Genomic DNA, 21387 nt, shown 5'->3' with positions numbered 1-21387 from the left:
GTGCAGAAGTCTGGTGGATACACAGCTGATAGTCCTACTGAATAAACTGTTAGAATTTGTATTATGTCAAGAAAAAAGCAGCTAAGTAAAGAAAAACGAGTGACCACCATTACTTTAAGAAATGGAGGTCAGTCAGTCCGAAAAAATTGGGAAAACTTTAAAAGTGTCCCCAAGTGCAGTTGCAAAATCCATCTAAGAAAAGAAACTGGCTCACATGAGGACCGCCCCAGGAAAGGAAGACCAAGAGTCACCTCTGCTTCTGAGGATAATTTTATCCGAGTCACCAGCCTCAGAAATCGCAGGTTAACAGCAGCTCAGATTAGAGACCAGGTCAATGCCACACACAGTTCTAGCAGCAGACACATCTCTACAACAACTGTTAAGAAGAGACTTTGTGCAACAGGCCTTCATGGTAAAATAGCTGCTGGGAAACCACTGCTAAGGACAGGCAACAAGCAGAAGAGACTTGTTTGGGATAAAGAACATAAGGAATGGACATTAGACCAGTGGAAATCTGTGCTTTGGTCTGATGAGTCCAAATTTAAGATCTTTGGTTCCAACCACCGTGTTTTTGTGCGACTCAGAAAAGGTGAACAGATGGACTCTACATGCCTGGTTCCCACCGTGAAGCATGGAGGAGGAGGTGTGATGGTGTGGGGGTGCTTTGTTGCTGACAGTGTTGGGGATTTATTCAAAATTGAAGGCATACTGAACCAGCATGGCTACCACAGCATCTTGCAGCGCCATGCTATTCCATCCGGTTTGCGTTTAGTTGGACCATCATTTATTTTTCAACAGGACAATGACCCCAAACACACCTCCAAGCTGTGTAAGGGCAATTTGACCAAGAAGGAGAGTTATGGGGTGCTATGCCAAATGACCTGGCCTCCACAGTCACCAGACCTGAACCCAATCAAGATGGATTGGGGTGAGCTGGACCACAGAGTGAAGGCAAGAGGGCCAACAAGTGCTAAGCATCTCTGGGAAATCATTCAAGATTGTTGGAAGACCATTTCTGGTGACTACCTCTTGAAGCTCATCAAGAGAATGCCAAGAGTGTGCAAAGCAGTTATCAAAGCAAAAGGTGGCTACTTTGAAGAACCTAGAATATAAGACATAATTTCAGTTGTTTCATACTTTTTTGTTAAGTACTGTATATAATTCCACATGTGTTAATTCATAATTTTGATGCCTTCAGTGTGAATTTACAATTTTCATAGTCATGAAAATACAGAAAAATCTTTAAATGAGATGTGTCCAAACTTTTGGTCTGTACTGTATAACTACAACGTAACCACAAAGAATCTATAGAAGGAGCCTTGTGAATAAGTGGCAAGTTTAACTTCTGGATTTGATCATTCTCTATTTGAGCCCAGAGAGTGGGACATAAAGCCCTCTGTGAGGAGTAAATTCTATATGTCTGTCTCTTGCATCCCTATTACTTGAACCATGCTTCAATACTTGGTATGGTTCTATAAGATGGAGCCTCTTTTAGGACCTTACAAATTTTACAGTAGGGCACTACCCAAGATATCTCCTTTTTCCGCAGTTTATATATATTTCTCCAGTTAAAATATTGCTTGTACTTTTCTTCATCTTTGTCTAGCCTTAGAAGATAAGAAGCCAGTTCCTCGGGGCTTGAAAAGTCATCAACATGAATGAAGGCATCTCCTGGGATGAAGCGCTCATAATTTGCTCGTGGTGGACCCAACACAACAGGAACACATCCTGAAGAAAGTGCATTGTACCAGAATTTTTCTGATATATAGTCTTCATGGATGGAATTCTCAAAAGCAAGGTAGAATTTGTAAGTTGAGAGTGTTTCTATTTGTATATTTTTTGGAAGGTAAAGATGTTTTCTTCCATATATATCTACATGTAAATAGTTCTTTAGCTGTTCGTAATATTGTACTCTTTTTGATTGTCGTTTCCAATTACTTACTGCCCAGGCCACCAGCTTTGTCTTCTTGGGGATAGTAAAATTTACTGTCCCGTAGTGCTTTTCTATCCAACCAAATGGAGTAAAAATGTCAGAGTCTGTCCTGTAGGACATTGTAAGGTTGATAAGATTGTGCATAAATGAAAGGTTTGGACAATGACTTGGAGGTTCATTGCTAAACCATATCCAGTACTGATTAGGTGGTCTTGGTGCTTGAGGTAGCTGTTCTTTAGAATGGCGCACATTTCTGTGGTGGATTACAACAGCATTTGCTGATGAATAAAATGTACGGTTTACAGTATAGAAGCAGCCAGATCCATCAAACTGTTTTGGGCATCTATTAAGAGGAAATGTGTAATTATAGGGATAGGTCCAAAGCAATATAGTAAGAATTGGTTCCCTGGAGCCAACTGTAGTCACATAGTCCTGTAAATTAGTACTTAAGCCAGGAGTTTCTTTTTTGTAGAACATTATGAAGAAGATAAATAAGATGCACACTTGTAGCATGAAAAAGAGGAAAAGTCTGCTCAATTTCAATAGCAGCCCTTTGGGTAACATTTGGCAGTTCTTCTTTGTAACTTCAGTAATTTTTTTTTACAATCCCCTTGAATTGAAAGGTGTGCTCTACAGTTCTTGCAGCTATGAAATGAACAATAAAAACACAAAAAGATTCATTACCAAATGAAGCACAATACTAGCTTATTGTATGTAGAACATTTAACTTCTCACAATAACAAGTTGCCTGGTTTTTATTATCTGACTTGAATTTGTGTTTTGAAAGTAAAGAAAACCCATCATTAGATTCATGTAGTCCGAATCACCTGTACCATGGATCAGTTTTTCCCTGGAATGATGTGATGTTTAAGGCCTCATACACACATTCAGTATATTTTAATTTTTTTTATCCCAGTATTTGTAAGCCAAAAACAGGAGTAGGTGAAAAATGCAGAAGGGGTGCAAATGTTTCTATTATGTTTTTACTCTGACCGTTCCACTCATGGTTTTGGCTTAGAAATACTGAGATAAAAAACTCACCAAATACTGAATGTGTGCATGAGGCCTTAGAGAAAACATACCTTGAAAGAACAACTGGAGGCTTTGGGCCCAAACCATCATGCATTCTGGCGTTAAAAGCTTAGAAAATTCATAATTTTCTCACAACTCAAGGTTGCGCTAAAGTTTTAAGACTTTTGGTGTTCAAAATGGCAACAAAGTGAGTGGATCTGGAGTGGGACTGGGATATGGAGACCGACGCTCGGCAAATTCATGACGAGTGGTGGCATTCATTATGCAACAAATCTTACTCCAGCTGGAGTAGGCTTTGTGTTGAGGAGCTCACAGGTGCACCCCACTCGTCCGCCATTCCTGAATCAGGAGTGTTTGATTACAGCACGCGTCCTCACCAAGACTGGTTTGAAAAACGCTGACTAATCCAAGACAGTTCCTACGCTCTACTCATCTGCACTGACCAGTCTCTCTATGTGTCAATAGGAAGAGACCTGTCCGTTAAAGGGATGGCAGATAAGAGAAGATGCCAAGGACTGACTTCAGACTAGTCATACAAGACTCTTAGGCTACTTTCACAAATCAGGTTTTTTTCCCTCCTGCCCACTCGGCTCTTTTTTGAAAAACCGGAACCGGCGAAATCAAAAGCCAAATCCGTTTTTTTCTCATTGACTTGTATTAGCGCCGGATTACGCCAAATGGCCTACCATTCCTTCCTTTTTGTTTTCTGAATCCGGCTAAGATTTCAATTCTAGCTTCTGGAAAAGACATACACAGTACCATTTTTTTTTGTCTCCAGCGAGAAAGCCGGAAGCGCTGAATTCGGAGCTTCCAGTTTTTGCTAGAATGGAATTCTATGGGAGCCGGAAGGTGCCGGATCCGGAAAATGACGGATCCCGGAGCTGGATTCCATTTTTTTAAACTGAGCATGCTCCAATTTTTTATTAATGCAATTATCAGGATATGCTAGTTGGATCCATCGAAAAATCGGATCCGTTGCATCAGTTTTTCACAATCTGCGACGGATCCTTTTTTTTCAACATTTGACAGATTGTGCCTGACAGCAAAAACCTGTTGTGTGAAAGTAGCCTTAAGGTACCTTCACACATAACGATATTGTTAACGATATCGTTGCTTTTTGTGACGTAGCAACGATATCGTTAATAAAATCGTTATGTGTGACAGCGACCAACGATCAGGCCCCTGCTGGGAGATCGTTGGTCGCTGAAGAAAGTCCAGAACTTTATTTCGCCGCTGGATCTCCCGTGGACATCGCTGGATCGGCGTGTGTGACACCGATCCAGCGATGTCTTCACTGGTAACCAGGGTAAACATCGGGTAACTAAGCGCAGGGCCGCGCTTAGTAACCCGATGTTTACCCTGGTTACCATCCTAAAAGTAAAAAAAACAAACAGTACATACTTACCTACCGCTGTCTGTCCTCCAGCGCTGTGCTCTGCACTCCTCCTGCACTGACTGTGAGCGTCGGTCAGTCGGAAAGCAGAGCGGTGACGTCACCGCTCTGCTTTCCGGCCGCTTTGCTCACACAGACAGTACAGGAGGAGTGCAGAGCACAGCGCTGGAGGACAGACAGCAGTAGGTAAGTATGTACTGTTTGTTTTTTTTACTTTTAGGAAGGTAACCAGGGTAAACATCGGGTTACTAAGCGCGGCCCTGGGCTTAGTTACCCGATGTTTACCCTGGTTACCGGCATCGTTGGTCGCTGGAGAGCTGTCTGTGTGACAACTCTCCAGGGACCAAACAGCGACGCTGCAGCGATCCGGATCGTTGTCGGTATCGCTGCAGCGTTGCTTAATGTGAAGGTACCTTTAGTCCCTGACTGGATTTTCAAGGTATATCTTCTCTTAAGCCCTGCAGCCTTTCAGAGAGAGATAGCTAGTGTCTGATTCATGTTGCTTGTGGTTTAAGCAGCACGAGCGAGATGACTGGTTAGGCTACCTTTAGCCTTTGCAGACAACATGGTGCACTACTACAAAAACATCAGGCAAATTAGCAAATTTTTAAAAAGACATGAAACCTGCGGCACCCATCAAACTGCAATAAAAGCTTGAAACTTTGTGTTCAACGACAAACTGCACTTTACAGGCACAGAGAGGGAGCAAGTAACACTTCAGGCAATGTCCACTTTCCATATTTTTGCGCTTCTACAAGCCTGTCTGGTCTGTAGGAGCATGATGGTGCACAAAATGGCCACTGCCATCTAGCTGCTTCCTCTCTTTGAATTCAAAGCGCTGTTTCTCTTTGGACTCAAATAAAGTGACAAGATTTTAGCTAAGTTTGGCGAGTGAGACTCGTTTCATGTGTTTTTTCTGAATTTGCTAGTTTGACTGCTGTTTTTTGAGTAGGGCACCACATTGTCTGCAAAAGCCAAATTCAATTTCCTGTTTTGAAATGTATTCATAATATTAGGAGAAAAAAGTCAACAAATTTAGCAAATTACATGTACCCCTGTGAAAAATTTGGTGCATCTTAAGACCATGTACTGTAGTCTAATGTTGCATGGACTATCACACAGGATTAGTATATCTGCCCCCATGGGCATTGCTAAAGTCAAACATCTGGGGCTCTGGTACCAGACTTCTGGCTAGGAACCCCAACGTGTGATAAGATAACATGACACCAATACAGTTTGATCACCAGGTTCTCTTCCCTAGCACTCTCACTTGTAGGCCACAAGCTGCTGTAATCCTACGGCCTACAAGATGTCAATGTCCTGGTGCAGCTGCCATCATGACGTAACTGTATAGTGCAACCTGAATCACCCTTGCTTGTAGGCTGCAGGTTACTGTAGGTCTATAGCAGAGACCTAGTTAGGGGTTCAGCTCAGGTGGGGCGAAACATCTGAATTGGCCCCTAACTAGTAACCGTGATTACAACTATGGTGGTGTCCCCTAATAATGGGTATAGGGAAACCTCAGCAGATGACCTGTTTGCTACTAAAAATAAATCTCTATACTAAGATGAAGACTGATATTACCGCCATGCGGTGACCATATAGCGGTAGATACAAGTTCTGCAGAACATACAAATGATTACACTACAGTTATAGATGATGACTTACAGCTGATGTTTGCTCTGATGGAGTCGTTCACTTTTTTCATCGTTTCCATCTGGCCCAGACTTCTTCCAGCCATGACTCTTCTGCAGAGAATACAAAAAAAAACACATTTGACTTTTCACATTTCTTACACCATCTCCATCTCTTCTCAACCTGCAAAAACTACTCAACCCAATGCTGAGCCGCTGCTGCTGTATGCCTCCCTATTACTACACCTGCTGAAGGGCACAATTACCATGCTCCTCTTACTACCCCACATAGTAATATGCACCACTGTGCACCTTACATAGTAATAATGCCTTTATTGTGCCCTCTAGATGATAACATTGCCATTTTCGCCTAGAAAAATAGTAATGACCTGTGCAAATGCTGTAGAAAATGGTGTCCACATTTTGTCCCTAGAAAGTAATAATGCATCTTGTGCATCTTTGACAGTCACAATACCCTGAGTGACCCAATAACAATATGGCTTCTTAAGTGCCCACTTAACAATTAATAATGTCCCCCAAGACCCAAAATGTACATCTCTTCTATACACATTATGATGGGCTCACAACTAGAGATGAGAGAAAATTGTTGGCTCCCTCCTTTTTCAGGAAGCTATAGCGCTTACCGAAGAAGCTGCTTCAAGATCCTGGATACCTCAAGTGCTCCTGATAATTAGCTGTTCTGCGCCGCGGCTGCATGTGTCGCAGCTGTGTGACAGTCACAACATACAGGCTGTCCATGCATGTGTTGTGAATGTCACACAGCCGTGACACATGCAGCTGCGGTGCCGAACAGCTGATTATCGGGAGCGCTCCAGATATCCTGGTTCCCGATGCAGCTTCTTTGGTAAGCGCTACAGCTTGCCTAATAAGGAGAGAGCCAATGATGTTCACTCATCTCTACTCGCAACTCCCTATACACAGTATATTGGGCCCACAGCTCCCCATAAACAGTATAATGGGCCTACAGCTTCCTTATACACCTTATGATGTCCGCACAACTCCCCTATACACAGTATGATGGACCCACAGCTGCCCTATACACAGTATAATGGGCCAAATGCTTCCTTATACACCGTATGAAGTCCCCACAACTCCCCTAAACAGAGTATGATGGGCCCACATCTCCCCTATACACAGTATAATGTCCCCATAGTCCCCCTATATACAGTATCATGGGCCCACTGCTCCCCTATATGCAATATGATGATCACACCGCTCACCTATACACAATATAAGCCCCCACAGCTTCTCTGTATACAGTGTGATAGGCCCACAGTTCTCCTATGCAAAGTATAATGGAAACAAAGCTCTTCTATCTATATACATAATTGTCTGAGGGGTACTTCCATCTGTCTGTCCTTCTGTCTGTCATAGATATTCATTGGTCGTGGCCTCTGTCTATCATGGAAATCCAAGTCGCTGATTGGTCGCCGCAAAACAGCCACGACCAATCAGCGATGGGCACAGTCCGGAAGAAAATGGCCGCTCCATACTCCCCGCAGTCAGTGGGCGGCGCCCGCTCCATAATCCCCGCTGAGGTATACGGCTGAGGTATACGGCTTGAGATTGCTACAGAAACACTCTGCATATACTATCACTGGTTTTCATTTGACTATAGGTGAGGAGATTAAATTGGTACAGCGGATAGTGGATAGCTAAAAATCTTTTGGCTCACCATTGATATATTTTCCAGCACCTCCTTCAGACAAGTTTTGTGTGCTGTAACCTATGAGGCTTATGGGGCTGTTTAACTAGATCTCTTACTTCTCTTTGTGTGCTTGTATTTTTCTTGGCATTTACTATATGTGTATCCACCTGTATTACCATGTACGGTTATCCTGACCTAACAAGAGTGTCAATTGTGGTCATGGACTATTGTTAGTATATATGGCCCATCAGTGTATTTTCTGTGCAATATATTGTTTATGCTAAATTGTAGAGTGGACCCGCCACCTCTACTCATGTGGTGGAGGCCTTTTAAATGTTTTTAATGTGCTTTGTGTGTTTTCAATAAATAAATTGTTACTTGGTATCTTATTGTGTTGGTGATCCCATTTTTTTTGCATACCTTTTCTCTACTTGCTGAATCTTATGTGAGTATGTAATAGGTGATCCCATATCCTTATATTGGATGGTGCCCGCTCTAACATAATTCTTTGGGTGAGGGTCAGTATCATGAAACACAGTGTCTGCAAATTGAGATTCTGGTTTGGCTATTATCCTAAGTCATGTGACAAGGCTCGTTAAAGGGTCGACATTGACTGCCCGATCTGCTGCAAAAGGCGACTTTCACATCAGCTATTCTTGCCAAAGTCACTGCCAATAGTGTCATACTCACCAATGGGGGAGGCAGCACTAAAAGTGCCTAGGGCAGCAGAAACTCTAAATACGGCCCTGATTGCTATGGTAAAGATAAGCACTAATAAATAACCTATTACATTCGGTTTTTCAGTTAACCCTGTCATATACAGTTTTTAAACAAATTTGCTGTCATGTTTTGGTTGATAATACGTAGAGGATCTCCCTGTTAGGGCTCATTTAGACGTCTGTAAAAATTGGTCCGAGAACAGACTGCAAAGCACGGACTGGCCTCTGATTTCTCGACCCAAGCATGACAGCCTCGTAGAAATACAGTATATGAAGCCGTCATGTTTGGGTCTGGAGCCCCTCAGCTAGTTTTTGCATTATGACTAGAGATGAGAGAATATTTCAATGTTCGGATTACGATCTCCAAATTTGCAATATTTGCTGATTAGTTTGTCGAATATTCACTGAACATAACCAAACATCATGCATGTCATATGGAAGTAAAAACAAACGCATGCACAACACCTTATAACAGCCCCAAATGTTGCCAAAACACATCAAATGAAGGACAGACACCAGGAAAGTGGCCGCAATTCACCCACAGTACAAATTGTAGCATGGCACTGCAGCAATCATCCAGGCATGAGGCATTGTGGTTTGGGACAGCATTTACAGCTTTCAGTTGAACGTTACAGTAAGGCGAGTTGGGTGAGGGATCGGTGTAGGAATCCTTTGCTGGGAGCCCTGATACCACATGCAACACCTCTACCTGCTTTCATGCTAAGCTATACTCAGTCTACAAAACTGATTTTTGTGCCACCTACCATTGTCACAAAAATTTGAGGATAGTAACACGAGTAGTTTAGTCCAAAGAAGTGGAGGCCTGATGGTCTCGGAGGCCTACTGCTACAGGCAACACGCATGAAGGAGACCCAACCAGAAGAGTTCACATTTCCAAAAATTATTGGCAGACACCAGCAAAGTGGCATCAATTTTATCACAGTAGAAATAGTATAATGGGGACCAATAGGTCTTCCACTACATCCAAACCAACAGATGGATACCCAACTAGGAGTGTTCACATTTAAACAAATGAGGACCTTACACCACATAAGTGGCATCAATTTCACCACAGTAGAAATAGTATAATAAGGACCGACAGGTCTTCCACTATGCCCAATCCAGCAGATGGACACTCTACAAGGAGTGTTCACGTTTAAACAAATGAGGGTCTTAGACAACAGAAGTGGAATGAATTTCACCACAGTAGAAATAGTTCCGGTGTGAGCCATTTATATGGATACACCTAAATAAAATGGGAATAGTTGGTGACCCAAATCGGTGTGCTGAATTTGCGAAATGGGGAAAACAAAAATTGGAACAGGACCCTCAGTTTACACAGAACATTATCTCCAGTTATGAAGCAAACTTTTTTGGGTGGGCCATTTATATGGGTACACCTAAATAACATGGGAATTGTGACAGTTTTCTTGCACTGAAATCTGCTGCAGTGACCCGGGTACTGCGTTCACCACACATCAACACAATTTTGTGGAACGAGCCAAGGTAATCAAATGAGGCATTTTCTTGCATTTTCTTTTCTGACATACTCCAGATAACTAAAGGTACCGTCACACTAGACGATATCGCTAGCGATCCGTGACGTTGCAGCGTCCTCGCTAGCGATATCGTCCAGTGTGACACGCAGCAGCGATCAGGCCCCTGCTGTGCTGTCGCTGGTCGGGGAAGAAAGTCCAGAACTTTGTTTCATCGCTGGACTCCCCGCAGACATCGCTGAATCGGCGTGTGTGACACCGATTCAGCAATGTCTTCACTGGTAACCAGGGTAAACATCAGGTAACTAAGCGCAGGGCCGCGCTTAGTAACCCGATGTTTACCCTGGTTACCATCCTAAAAGTAAAAAAAAACAAACAGTACATACTTACCTACAGCCGTCTGTCCTCCAGCGCTGTGCTCTGCACTCCTCCTGTATTGGCTGTGAGCGTCGGTCAGCCGGAAAGCAGAGCGGTGACGTCACCGCTCTGGTTTCCGGCTGCTGTGCTCACAGCCAGTACAGGAGGAGAGCAGAGCACAGCGCTGGAGGACAGACAACTGTAGGTAAGTATGTACTGTTTGTTTTTTTTTACTTTTAGGATGGTAACCAGGGTAAACATCGGGTTACTAAGCGCGGCCCTGCGCTTAGTTACCCGATGTTTACCCTGGTTACCAGCATCGTTGGTCGCTGGAGAGCTGTCTGTGTGACAGCTCTCCAGCGACCAAACAGCGACGCTGCAGCGATCCGGATCATTGTCGGTATCGCTGCAGCGTCGCTAAGTGTGACGGTACCTTAAGAACATTATTCCCACTGCCTCTCCATTTGTAAGAAAATGCCTAATTTGATTACCTTGGCTTATCTATGGACTCATCACACTTCCCACCCCCTAACAAATGTCCTACTGTAGTATTCTTTAAATGTTGTGCTTGTTTCTTATTAATCTATTTGTAATCTTGCCTGAAGAAGGAGCCACCGTGCTCTGAAAGCTGCAAACATATTATTTTCTGGTTAGCCAATAAAGGTATCACTCCTAGAATACTGCTGTCATCATTGGGCAGAAAAGTATTCACATCAATGGCAACGTATAATTTATCTAAGTCTGAAAATGCTGCACTCCATAACCTAAGAACCAGCAAAGATATTGTCATTAAAAAAATCTGATAAAGCAGGCATTATTGTAGTTATAGGTGCATCTCTATATAATAATCTAGCAATGAACATTCTCAGTAATTGCAATACTTACAGGAAAATTCCATGCGATCCCACCAACTCATGCATGAGTATTCTGGAGTCATTATTAAAAGAAGGAGAAAAATTAGGAGTTTTGAATGATAAAACTAAGATATTCCTATTAAAGGACTTTCCCTCCTTTTCAATTTTCCACAATCTTCCCAAGACTCATAAATTAATTTTTCCTCCTCCCCTACGACCAATCATATCTGGTATCAACTCTCTAAATGAAGGTCTTAGTACATGGATAGATCGGCACCTACAACCTTTGATATCTCGAACGCCTGGCTTTCTTAAAGACAACTCTTTGGTATTCAACAGCTTCAAATCTTTGCATGGTCAAATATTAACTGTTTTGTATCCTGTGACATTGTTAATCTATACTCCTGTATACCTTATGAACTTTCACTTACGGCTATTGCATGCCACCTTAACCACTATAGCTCTTACAATAATGAACTCAGAGTTTAATCTTAGGGGCATTTCTTACCTATTAAAACATAACTTTTTATGCGTAACTCACACAGTTTTATTTTTCAAGTTCTTGCTTCTCACCTTCCCTTTCTATCCTCTTTGTCGCCTGGAAGGAAGAGTCCTATATTTTTTCAGAATCAAACCCCTTTTTTCATGATATCCAGTAGTACGGTCGCTATGTGGACGATAAGCTATGGTACTTATCTGGAGGGGTGACATAGCGATCGTGCCACTGTTTGTACATTACCTTAATCAAAACAATGTTAATTTAAGTTTTACTTTTTCTTCTTCTCATACCCAAATTAGTTTTTTGGACCTTACCCTACAAGGTGACCCTATCAAAAACACGGTTCCATTTATAGTAAACCAATTAGCGACAACACCACATTACGAGCAGACAGCTGTCATACTGACTCTAAGCGATTAGGGCGCACAGCTATATAAACCAAATAAAGAGTACTGAGGGTGCAAAACAACAGTAATAAAAACTGAACAAATGAACCAAAAAGAAAAAGTATTACTGCACAAAAGCTGCACACCATCAAATAAATAGATAACAAGAAATAAACATAGACTGATTTTATTCACGGATCAAGACATACAACATACATAATAAAAACATAATTAAAAACATAACAACAACATCATGAACACACAGGAAATGCATATAATGACTCAGTATAATAAGCTAACCCAACAAGGACCATAGGCTCATGGGGTGCTGCGCAAAAGTCAATAATGCCAAAAGGACAGTGCTGGAATTAAGCTCGTATGGCCGCAACCACGGACCAAAGCGAGCAAAAGATAGCAAACGCACAATAACGTCCAGAAAAAGGCAGCAACTAGCTTCGTCAGGGGAAGCCTGGTTCGCCGGGCGATACGCGTGGGGCATCACGTCACCAGGTGGTATACATTTAGGAGGTTTCTCCTGTTTATACGCTTTGTCTCAGTTATACTATTGTATATAGGCTGCCCTGTATATTTCCTTTTTTGGCTAGTTGCTGCCTTTTTCTGGACGTTATTGTGCGTTTGCTATCTTTTGCTCGCTTTGGTCCGTGGTTGCGGCCATACGAGCTTAATTCCAGCACTGTCCTTTTGGCATTATTGACTTTTGCGCAGCACCCCATGAGCCTATGGTCCTTGTTGGGTTAGCTTATTATACTGAGTCATTATATGCATTTCCTGTGTGTTCATGATGTTGTTGTTATGTTTTTAATTATGTTTTTATTATGTATGTTGTATGTCTTGATCCGTGAATAAAATCAGTCTATGTTTATTTCTTGTTATCTATTTATTTGATGGTGTGCAGCTTTTGTGCAGTAATACTTTTTCTTTTTGGTTCAGCTGTCATACTGACCACACTATAAAATCAATTCCCTATGGTGAGTTCATTAGAGCTAGGAGAATTTGTTCAAATAATACGTCTTTTACACAAAAGAGTGCCAACATCACACAAAGACTTCATGTTAGAGGCTACAACGGTAAAATAATTGATAACTCATACAATAAAGTTGCAAAAATAACTGGAGAGCAAACTTTAATTCCCAAAAAAGACAAAATTATTAATGGCAGAGACATGGTCACATTCAGTACTCCTTATAGTCTCCAATTTAACAATATAAAACATATTAACAAATATATCCCTATTTTATGCCAGGATTCAATCAAATTCTATCAAAGGGACGTAGGTGCATAGCAGCGAGAAGCAGATCCCTGGGTGATCTTCTATCGCCAATTTTTTTTTTAAAAGCAATAAGACTTCTACCAATAATACATGGCTATCCACAAAAGGGTTCTTGAACTGCGCAGGTAATAAATGTAACGTGCAAGCATGCAATAAAAACAAATTATATTAACGAACAACATTCTATCAGCACCTTCATTAATTGCAATATGCAACATGTTGTTTACTGCATTTACTGCGATATTTATAACCTCAGATATATAGGTTGCATTAGTAGGAAACAAAAAAAAAGGGATTTCAGAACATATTCAAAATATTAATAACAATAATGCAACATATTCAAAACATTTTGTGGAAACACACGGTAGAAATCTTAATAGTTATATTAACTGCTTATTTTCATTATATGTCCATTAGGACCTAACTTTTTTTTATATTATCTGTTGGATTAAATATTATATCCATTTATCAAGTCTATATACTACTGTCATACAGTTTCAATGATATGTGCTTTGTACTCTTTGTTTTTTCCTAAATTTTTTGGGTAAAATATTAATTATATTGTGATGTCACAGGAGCTAAAACTCCTATATATTACTTCCGGTGTTACAACACTGCCCCATTCTATGACTAAGGGCTACGGCCAGAAACGCGTTAGAATGTTGGATTTCTTTTAATCTGTCTGGACAACACTTTTTTTCCTTTTTAATGGAGTAAAATTAAAAGCTAATTTTATTTATATCCAACCTATGAATCCTTTTTTTCCTCTTCTTTTTTGTAAATGTAGCCGATGGTCAACTGATTTGGATCCTGGCTGCACTATTAAGAAGCAACCAAATATACATCACACGGTGAGGCTTATTTCCTAATTTTTGTTTTTTTTCTCTCCTATGGAAAGTCATAGTTCTTGGAATTTGATGATGAAAATAGCAACATTTTCTATGCGTCGGTTCAAATATAGCATTAATTATTGCAAAGTAAACCTCCGTCATTCTCATTTCGGTTTACCCATTTTTTTTGTATTGCAAGCACTGAGAAAAGGATAGAAGACGTAAAAGCAGCTTACCACAGTCATCGTTCACAGGAGTGTCAGGAAACAATCGTATCCAAAGAAAAGTCCAGCACCTTATATGACTAAGAGCCCTTTGCATGCCTGAAACATATAATTGCACAATTGGACTTTTGCACTCTTACGATGGGACTTCCTTTAAGATTTATTATAACCCACTTCCTGTGGGTTATAATAAATGAAACTCAACACAGTTATTAGTCCTTCTCTATATAGGTGCCCCCTAGGGACACACACTTTTCCCATCTCTTTAAGCATCTCAAAACACCTTACTTGTAGAAGTTGACATGTTGCTCCTAAAGCCACTGTGTGACTTTGGAAATCCGAGTCTCATGATCTGGAAAATGCTTGCCCTTCACAAATAACTTAATTGTTGGAAAGACCTGGAAGTCCTATTGTGCGAGGTCGGGTGAATATGGGGGATGCGGTAGAATTTCACAGCCACAGGAGCGTGCTTCCATCTGGGCAACATGTGAGTGGTAAACTGGTGCATTGTTTTGCAGACGGCGGACACCTTTGTGAGCATGACATGTCTATTGGTTTTGCTGGCCTCCTGCAATTTCTGCAGCAGTGAAGCAAATTATGCACCAGTGATCATGGTACCCTTTGCCAGCAACTCCACCAATACTACTCCGTGCTGGTCCCAAAATACTGTGAGCATGAGCTTGCCTGCTGAGGGTTGGGCACATGCCTTCTTTGTAGGCGATGAGTCATGATGCTTCCATTACATCGACTGGAGTTTAGTCGATCATAGTGATGGACCCAGCTTCCATCCTGTGCGATCAGTCTGTTCAGAAAGTCCTCCTGGTTTCCATGGCACATCGTCAATAGAGCTTGAGAGCATTCAACTCGTTCCTGCTTCTGGAAAGATGTGAGCAGCTGGAGAACCCAATGAGCAGATTGTCTTGGATGATTTTTTTCGACTGACCCCACACTAATCTTGACATTTTGGGCTAGTTGGCAAATGGTTATGCGTTAATTTTCCAAAACAGTGACCTCCACTTGCTGGATGGTTTGTTCATTAATAGCAGAGTCGGGTCGCCCTAGAATTGGAGCTGTTTGCACCGAAGTCCGACCACATTTGAATTGACGATGCCAGTTTTTGACTACATCATATGATGGGGAATCATCACCATAAACTTCTTTCACCTCATCGAATGTCTACTTTGGTGTGCAGCCTTTCAGGTAAAGGAACTTGATGACTGCTCTGTATTCCATTGGGTCCATTATCAAAACTCACACCACTTTAGCACCTGAAAAATCAAGGCCATTATCAGTTTTGAGTTGCAAATTGGCACGTAAACTATAGAGACTTATATCATTACACATATGCAGTTTCAGCATCCTGTGATAAATAGAAGTGGGTCAAGGGAAAACTTTAATGAACGCCCCTCATATGATATCCTGCTTGTGTTTTAAACTTCCAGTGACTGGCGCAGTTTGTTATAGTCATACAAGCCATGTCATTTTCACCTTCCCTGGGTCCATTGCTGAGACTCTACTGATAATATATGGAGCAAAGTTGTTTAAACTCTTCCTGACTGGCCTCAGACATTCATGAATGTGAAGTATAGGATGGACCCATGGGAAAGGTGCATTTCAGAGGCGTAGCTAGGGCTTTGGTCCAGGGGGGCGAAGCTTCTGAGTGGGCCCCTAACCAGTTTACCTTGATTACAACTCGATGACGCCCCCTAATAGTGGAGGAGAGCCTCAGCAGATGACCGCGCTGTTACTGAAGATAATCTCTATATAAAGACCAATATGGATATTACCGCCATATGGCCAGTGGTAGATACTAGCCATACAGAGCATATAAGAGATCACAGCACAGTTATAGATAATGACTTACCGTTGACATTCTTTATGATGGAATCGTCACTTTTCCTGTCTTTTCCATCTGGCCCAGACCGACATGACAACTTCTTCCAGGTACAACTCGTCTGCAGAGAAAACAACAAAGACACGTTTCTCTTCTCACATTCCAGCCATCACCATCTATTCCCAACCTGCACAAACCCCTCATCCGGCTGATATCCCAATACTGAGCCGCTGCTGCCGTATGTGTCCCTATTACTGCACCTGATATCCCAATACTGAGCCGCTGCTGCCGTGTGTGTCCCTATTACTGCACCTGATACCCCAATACTGAGCCGCTGCTGCCATATGTGTCCCTATTACTGCACCTGATACCCCAATACTGAGCCGCTGCTGCCATATGTGTCCCTATTACTGCACCTGATATCCCAATACTGAGCCGCTGCTGCCATATGTGTCCCTATTACTGCACCTGACACCCCAATACTGAGCCGCTGCTGCCGTATGTGTCCCTATTACTGCACCTGATACCCGAATACTGAGCCTCTGCTGCCGTATGTGTCCCTATTACTGCACCTTCTCTGTGGTTCTCTGTACCCTCTAAATTCTAAAGCACCCCTCTATAATATAGTAATGCCGGGTGCAAGTGCCCTAGAAACCAGAGCCCACATTTTGCCCCCTAGAAAGTAATAATGCCCTGTATGTGCCCCTTTGATATTAACAGTAACCTGATTTCCCCTATTACAATAAGTGCCCACTTTACATGTAATAATGTCCCGAGTCTCCCCCCTGTACAGCTCCACTATACACAGTATAATGCCCCCTAACTGTATAGTACAACCCACACAGTATACTGACCCCTTAGTAGCCTTCAAACTGTTTGATGGCTCCATCACTGTAATCCCCTTAGGCAGATCCTGTATATAAGGCAGCACTCCCCCTATAGGCAGATCCTGTATATAAGGCAGCACTCCCCCCATAGGCAGATCCTGTATTTAAGGCAGCACTCCCCCCATAGGCAGATCCTGTATTTAAGGCAGCACTCCCCCCTATAGGCAGATCCTGTATATAAGGCAGCACTCCCCCCTATATACGGAAAATCCTGTATATAAGGCAGCACTCTCCCCCATAGGCAGATCCTGTATATAAGACAGCACTCCCCCCTATAGGCAGATCCTGTATATAAGGCAGCACTCCCCCCTATAGGCAGATCCTGAATATAAGGCAGCACTCCCCCCATAGGCAGATCCTGTATATAAGGCAGCACTCCCCCCCCTATAGGCAGATTATTATATAAGGCAGCACTCCCCTCCCTATAGGCAGATCCTGTATATAAGGCAGCACTCCCCCTATAGGCAGATCCTGTATATAAGGCAGCACTCCCTCCCCTATAGGCAGATCCTGTATATAAGGCAGCACTCCCTCTCCTATAGGCAGATCCTGTATATAAGGCAGCACTTCCCCCTATAGGCAGATCCTGTATATAAGGCATCATTCCCTCCCCTATAGGCAGATCCTGTATATAAGGCAGCACTCCCCCCTTTAGGCAGATCCTGTATATAAGGCAGCACTCCCCCCCTATAGGCACATCCTGTATATAAGCCAGCACTCACCCCCTTTAGGCAGATCCTGTATATAAGGCAGCACTCCCCCCCTATAGGCAGATCCTATATACGTATAAGGCAGCACTCCCCCTATAGGCAGATCCTATATATAAGGCAGCACTCCCCCTATAGGCAGATCCTATATATAAGGCAGCACTCCCCCTATAGGCAGATCCTGTATATAAGGCAGCACTCCCCCCCCCCATAGGCAGATTATTATATAAGGCAGCACTCCTCTCCCTATAGGCAGATCCTATATATAAGGCAGCACTCCCCCCCTTTAGGCAGATCCTGTATATAAGGCAGCACTCCCCCCCTATAGGCAGATCCTATATATAAGGCAGCACTCCCCCTATAGGCAGATCCTGTACATAAGGCAGCACTCCCCCCGTATAGACAGATACTGTAGAATAAGGCAGCCCCCATAAAAACACAGTAAACAAATACTCACCTCGCTAACTCCTTGTTCCAGCGGTGCTTCCTGCTCCTGCTCCCGCTCATCTGACAGCGGGCGCTGGGCTGTGACGTCACCGCGCCCGCTGTCAGACGATGTGGGGGATGATGGGAGGAGCGCAGCACAACGCTCCTTCCCTCATCACTGCGGTGAGCTGTATTGGCTAGATGCTGATACAGCTCACCATGCGATGACAGGCAGAGGGCCCACTGCTAGCACCGGGCCCTCCGCCTGCTCAGGGGCCCCATAGCGGAAGAGCAGGGAGATTGATTCTCTCTGCTCTGCCGCAGAATGTAACTGCATCAGCGCGTGCAGGGCGCCGATGCAGTTACAGTAGCATAGCTCCGGGTGGGCCCCCTCAGAGCGCGGGGCCCGAGTTGATGGCCCCCTCTGCCCCCACGGTAGCTACGCTACTGGTGCATTTGATGGGTTAGGATCCTCCAAACACTAAAAACCCTGCTGGATATTTTTATTTTTAGTTGTGCATCACTGAGCGGTGAGGCAGGGTGCTATTTTTGCCTTCCTTAAAGGGAATTTCCAGTCAAGTTATGTAACTGCAGATTTGTGAATTAATCCTTGAGGCAAACATACTGCATGCTGAGAATATTTTCAGGTGTTTACGCCAGGAACGCCGGTTACGTGACTGTAAGTATGTGATATGCTTACTCCCCCAAAAAAGTACACATATATGGTATCGCTGAGTCCCAAAACGACCCTCTCTATAAAACTGTCCCACTACTTAACCCCTTCAGTGAACACAGTAAAAAAAATGAAACGAGGCAAAAACGAAGCTTTATCATCATATTGCCAAACAAAAACTGCAATAAATCGTGATCAAAAAGACAAATGTAAATAAAAATGGTATTGCTGAAAATGTCATCTTGTCTCGCAACAAACAAGCTGTCATAAAGCTCTGTCAGTGGGAAAATAAAAAAGTTATAGCTCTCAGAATAAAGCGGTGCAAAAATAATAATTTTTTCCATAAAATAGCTTTTGTGTAAACGCACCAAAACATAAAAAAAATAAATGCAACTGTACTGACCCAAAAAATATTGCTGCCTTATCAATTTTGCCACACTCGAATGATATAAAAAAAAAATTTCCTGATTGTTGGTTTTTGTCCATTCTACCTCCCAAAAATTGAAATAGAAAGTGAAGAAATTTTATGTGTCCGAAAATAGTACCAATAAAAACAACAACTCGTCCTGCAAAAAACAAGCCATCACATGACTCTGTTGGCCGAAATATGGAAAAATTAGAGCTGTCTAAATATGGGGATGCAAAAGCTTGTTTTTGCAATAAAAAGCATCTTTTAGTGTGTGACATCTGCCAAACAAAAAAATCCAATAAAAATTTGGTATCACAGTAATCGCACCGACTTGAAGAATAAAGTCTTCCAATCATTTATACCACACGAGGAATGGCGTAAAAATAAATAAATAAAACCAATTCTTCACCTGCTGTTGATTTTTTTTGATTCAGCCTCCCAAAAATCACAGTAAGGCTCAGCTCACATTTATCCTGCGCTCTGCACTGCGCGCTTAAAACGGGGTTTCCATGTAAATCTCTGAAATACATGATTCAGACAGAACCTCTGAGAAAGATTCCCTATAATGAGGCACTGTGGACACCGTAGGACCTGTCATCCGACGGTGTCAGTCTTTTTAGGCAAGTATAAAAGCATGGTCGACCACAGTTTTGTACACTACTTAAAAGGACAACGCTGAACAGAGGCCAGATGCAGTCCAGAGTAACTCTGCTACCTCATTATAGCGAATGGATCCCTCTGGGGTTACATCTGAATCGTGTCTCTCAGAGATTTTGATGGAAACCCAGATGTAAGTGCTCAGCATAGCGTGCCGGATAAATGTGATCCCAAATGTTATGTAAAATGCTCCAAATAAAGGCTTCAACTCAATCCACAAAAAAAGCAAGTCCCCAATGAGATCCATCATCTGTTAATGGAAATATAAGGTGCTTCCACTGTCACGGGGTTACAGCACCAGAGCAGAGCCAGAAGACTGCAGAGTTGCTCCTACTCCACCTCTGAGAAGAAGCACTTCTCCTGTTTATTAAACGTGTTTATTTCTTCCAGCAGAACAGGGGTTAATTGACCATGCTGGAAATTCTTGTGTTCAACTGTGTTCGCTTAGCCGCTCCTTTTCCCTATAAAATCTGGGCTCTATTACCTAGTCCTTGTCAGAGGTAGAATTTGCTGCATGACAATAGGAGGGAGAGAAGTTGGTTTGAGGAGTGCTGGAGGCGTCAGAAGCGACTGTTGTTTGATTTGTACACTTAGTATTTCCTTGTCCTTCCTTGTTAGCTTTGTTCCCATTCCTGAACACCCTGGTGGACTCCTCTGTTATCTGTGAATGAATATTTTGTGTGTGTGGAGTTTTCAGTTTACCCTTTTCTTTGTTGTCCTGTTTGTCAGGTTGGTGTACTGCAGTGCACAGTAGCACCCCCGATTCACTGGGTGGTGGAAGGGGACAGATGAAGGGCTAACTTAGGATATACGGCAAGGGCAGAGGCCCCGGCGTCTTCGCCATCTGAAGTATCCCAGGGAACAGGGTGAGCTAGGGTGCCCACTATTGATAGGGTCAGAAAAGGAGCCCCTGGTTCCAGGTAACTCAACAGCTGTGTCGTGACATCCACGTTACTGATAGTACAAAGGCTCTGGAAAAGCTAAATGGCTCCTCGAACCTCAAAAGAACTTCAGCAAATTCTGCGCTCCCAAATTTAAATGTCCTCTTCCTTTCTGAGCCCCAGTGTGTTTAACTCACATTTAGCACCCACATGTTTGGCATTTCTGTAGCGATAAAAGCTCACATAATTTACCAATGCATGTCTCCAGAAACATGAGTTGGGCATAATGTACTGGTCAGTACAGCGTACTGTTCACTACAATGGCAGTTTGCAATTTTCACTTAGCAACATCCACTGCTGCTTGTTTCTGGAAAACACCCATGGAGTCAAAATCGTCACCACATCTGCAGATAAATTTCCAAATGGGTATAATTTCCAAAATGGGGTCACATGAGGGGGGATTCTGCTTTTCTAGCACTTAGGGGCTCTCTTTATGGAGTTTGCAAACTATTCTAGGAAAAGATGCGCTCCAGGAGGCAAATAACGCTCTGTCCTCCAGAGTCTTGCCCTGTGGCACAGCAGTACTGTACAGCCAC

At 42.7% G+C, this 21387-nt stretch overlaps 2 protein-coding genes across 5 annotated transcripts in view; both read right to left on the bottom strand.

The window, feature by feature from the left end:
• LOC138649777 (3-galactosyl-N-acetylglucosaminide 4-alpha-L-fucosyltransferase FUT3-like) overlaps positions 1-14379 on the bottom strand; it is a 43845-nt gene extending 29466 nt beyond the window's left edge. The window contains exon 1 of one of the 2 annotated variants that reach the window (XM_069740452.1): positions 14330-14379. The gene's annotated coding sequence lies outside the window, so the exon portion shown is untranslated. Of the gene's footprint in view, positions 1-11118; positions 11270-14329 lie in introns of those variants that run through there. The other variant, XM_069740453.1, reaches the window with a different exon arrangement.
• LOC138649776 (3-galactosyl-N-acetylglucosaminide 4-alpha-L-fucosyltransferase FUT3-like) lies at positions 1208-14383 on the bottom strand. 3 transcript variants are annotated; one of them, XM_069740449.1, is made up of 3 exons: positions 14330-14374; positions 6027-6106; positions 1208-2578 (listed from the first exon to the last, which is right to left on the bottom strand). In XM_069740449.1, exon 3 carries the CDS (start codon positions 2495-2497, stop codon positions 1439-1441), a length of 1059 nt encoding a protein of 352 aa, XP_069596550.1. In that variant the 5' UTR covers positions 2498-2578; positions 6027-6106; positions 14330-14374; the 3' UTR covers positions 1208-1438. The 3 variants fall into 3 exon arrangements, with proteins under 3 accessions (XP_069596550.1, XP_069596551.1, XP_069596552.1); XM_069740450.1 differs by lacking the exon at positions 6027-6106 and having other exon boundaries at positions 14330-14383; XM_069740451.1 differs by lacking the exons at positions 6027-6106; positions 14330-14374 and adding an exon at positions 11119-11224.
• Positions 14384-21387: the final 7004 nt, after the last annotated feature.

The sequence above is a fragment of the Ranitomeya imitator genome, chromosome 9 (assembly GCF_032444005.1).
Source record: "Ranitomeya imitator isolate aRanImi1 chromosome 9, aRanImi1.pri, whole genome shotgun sequence".
NCBI lineage: Eukaryota > Metazoa > Chordata > Amphibia > Anura > Dendrobatidae > Ranitomeya > Ranitomeya imitator.
The sequence above is the reverse complement of the archived record's forward strand: the minus strand, read 5'-3'. Positions and strand labels throughout refer to the sequence as shown.

What these genes read in the sequence shown, in the direction of transcription:
- LOC138649776 (XM_069740450.1), bottom strand. Translation starts at nt 2,497, where the DNA reads ATGTTACCCAAAGGGCTGCTATTGAAATTGAGCAGACTTTTCCTCTTT.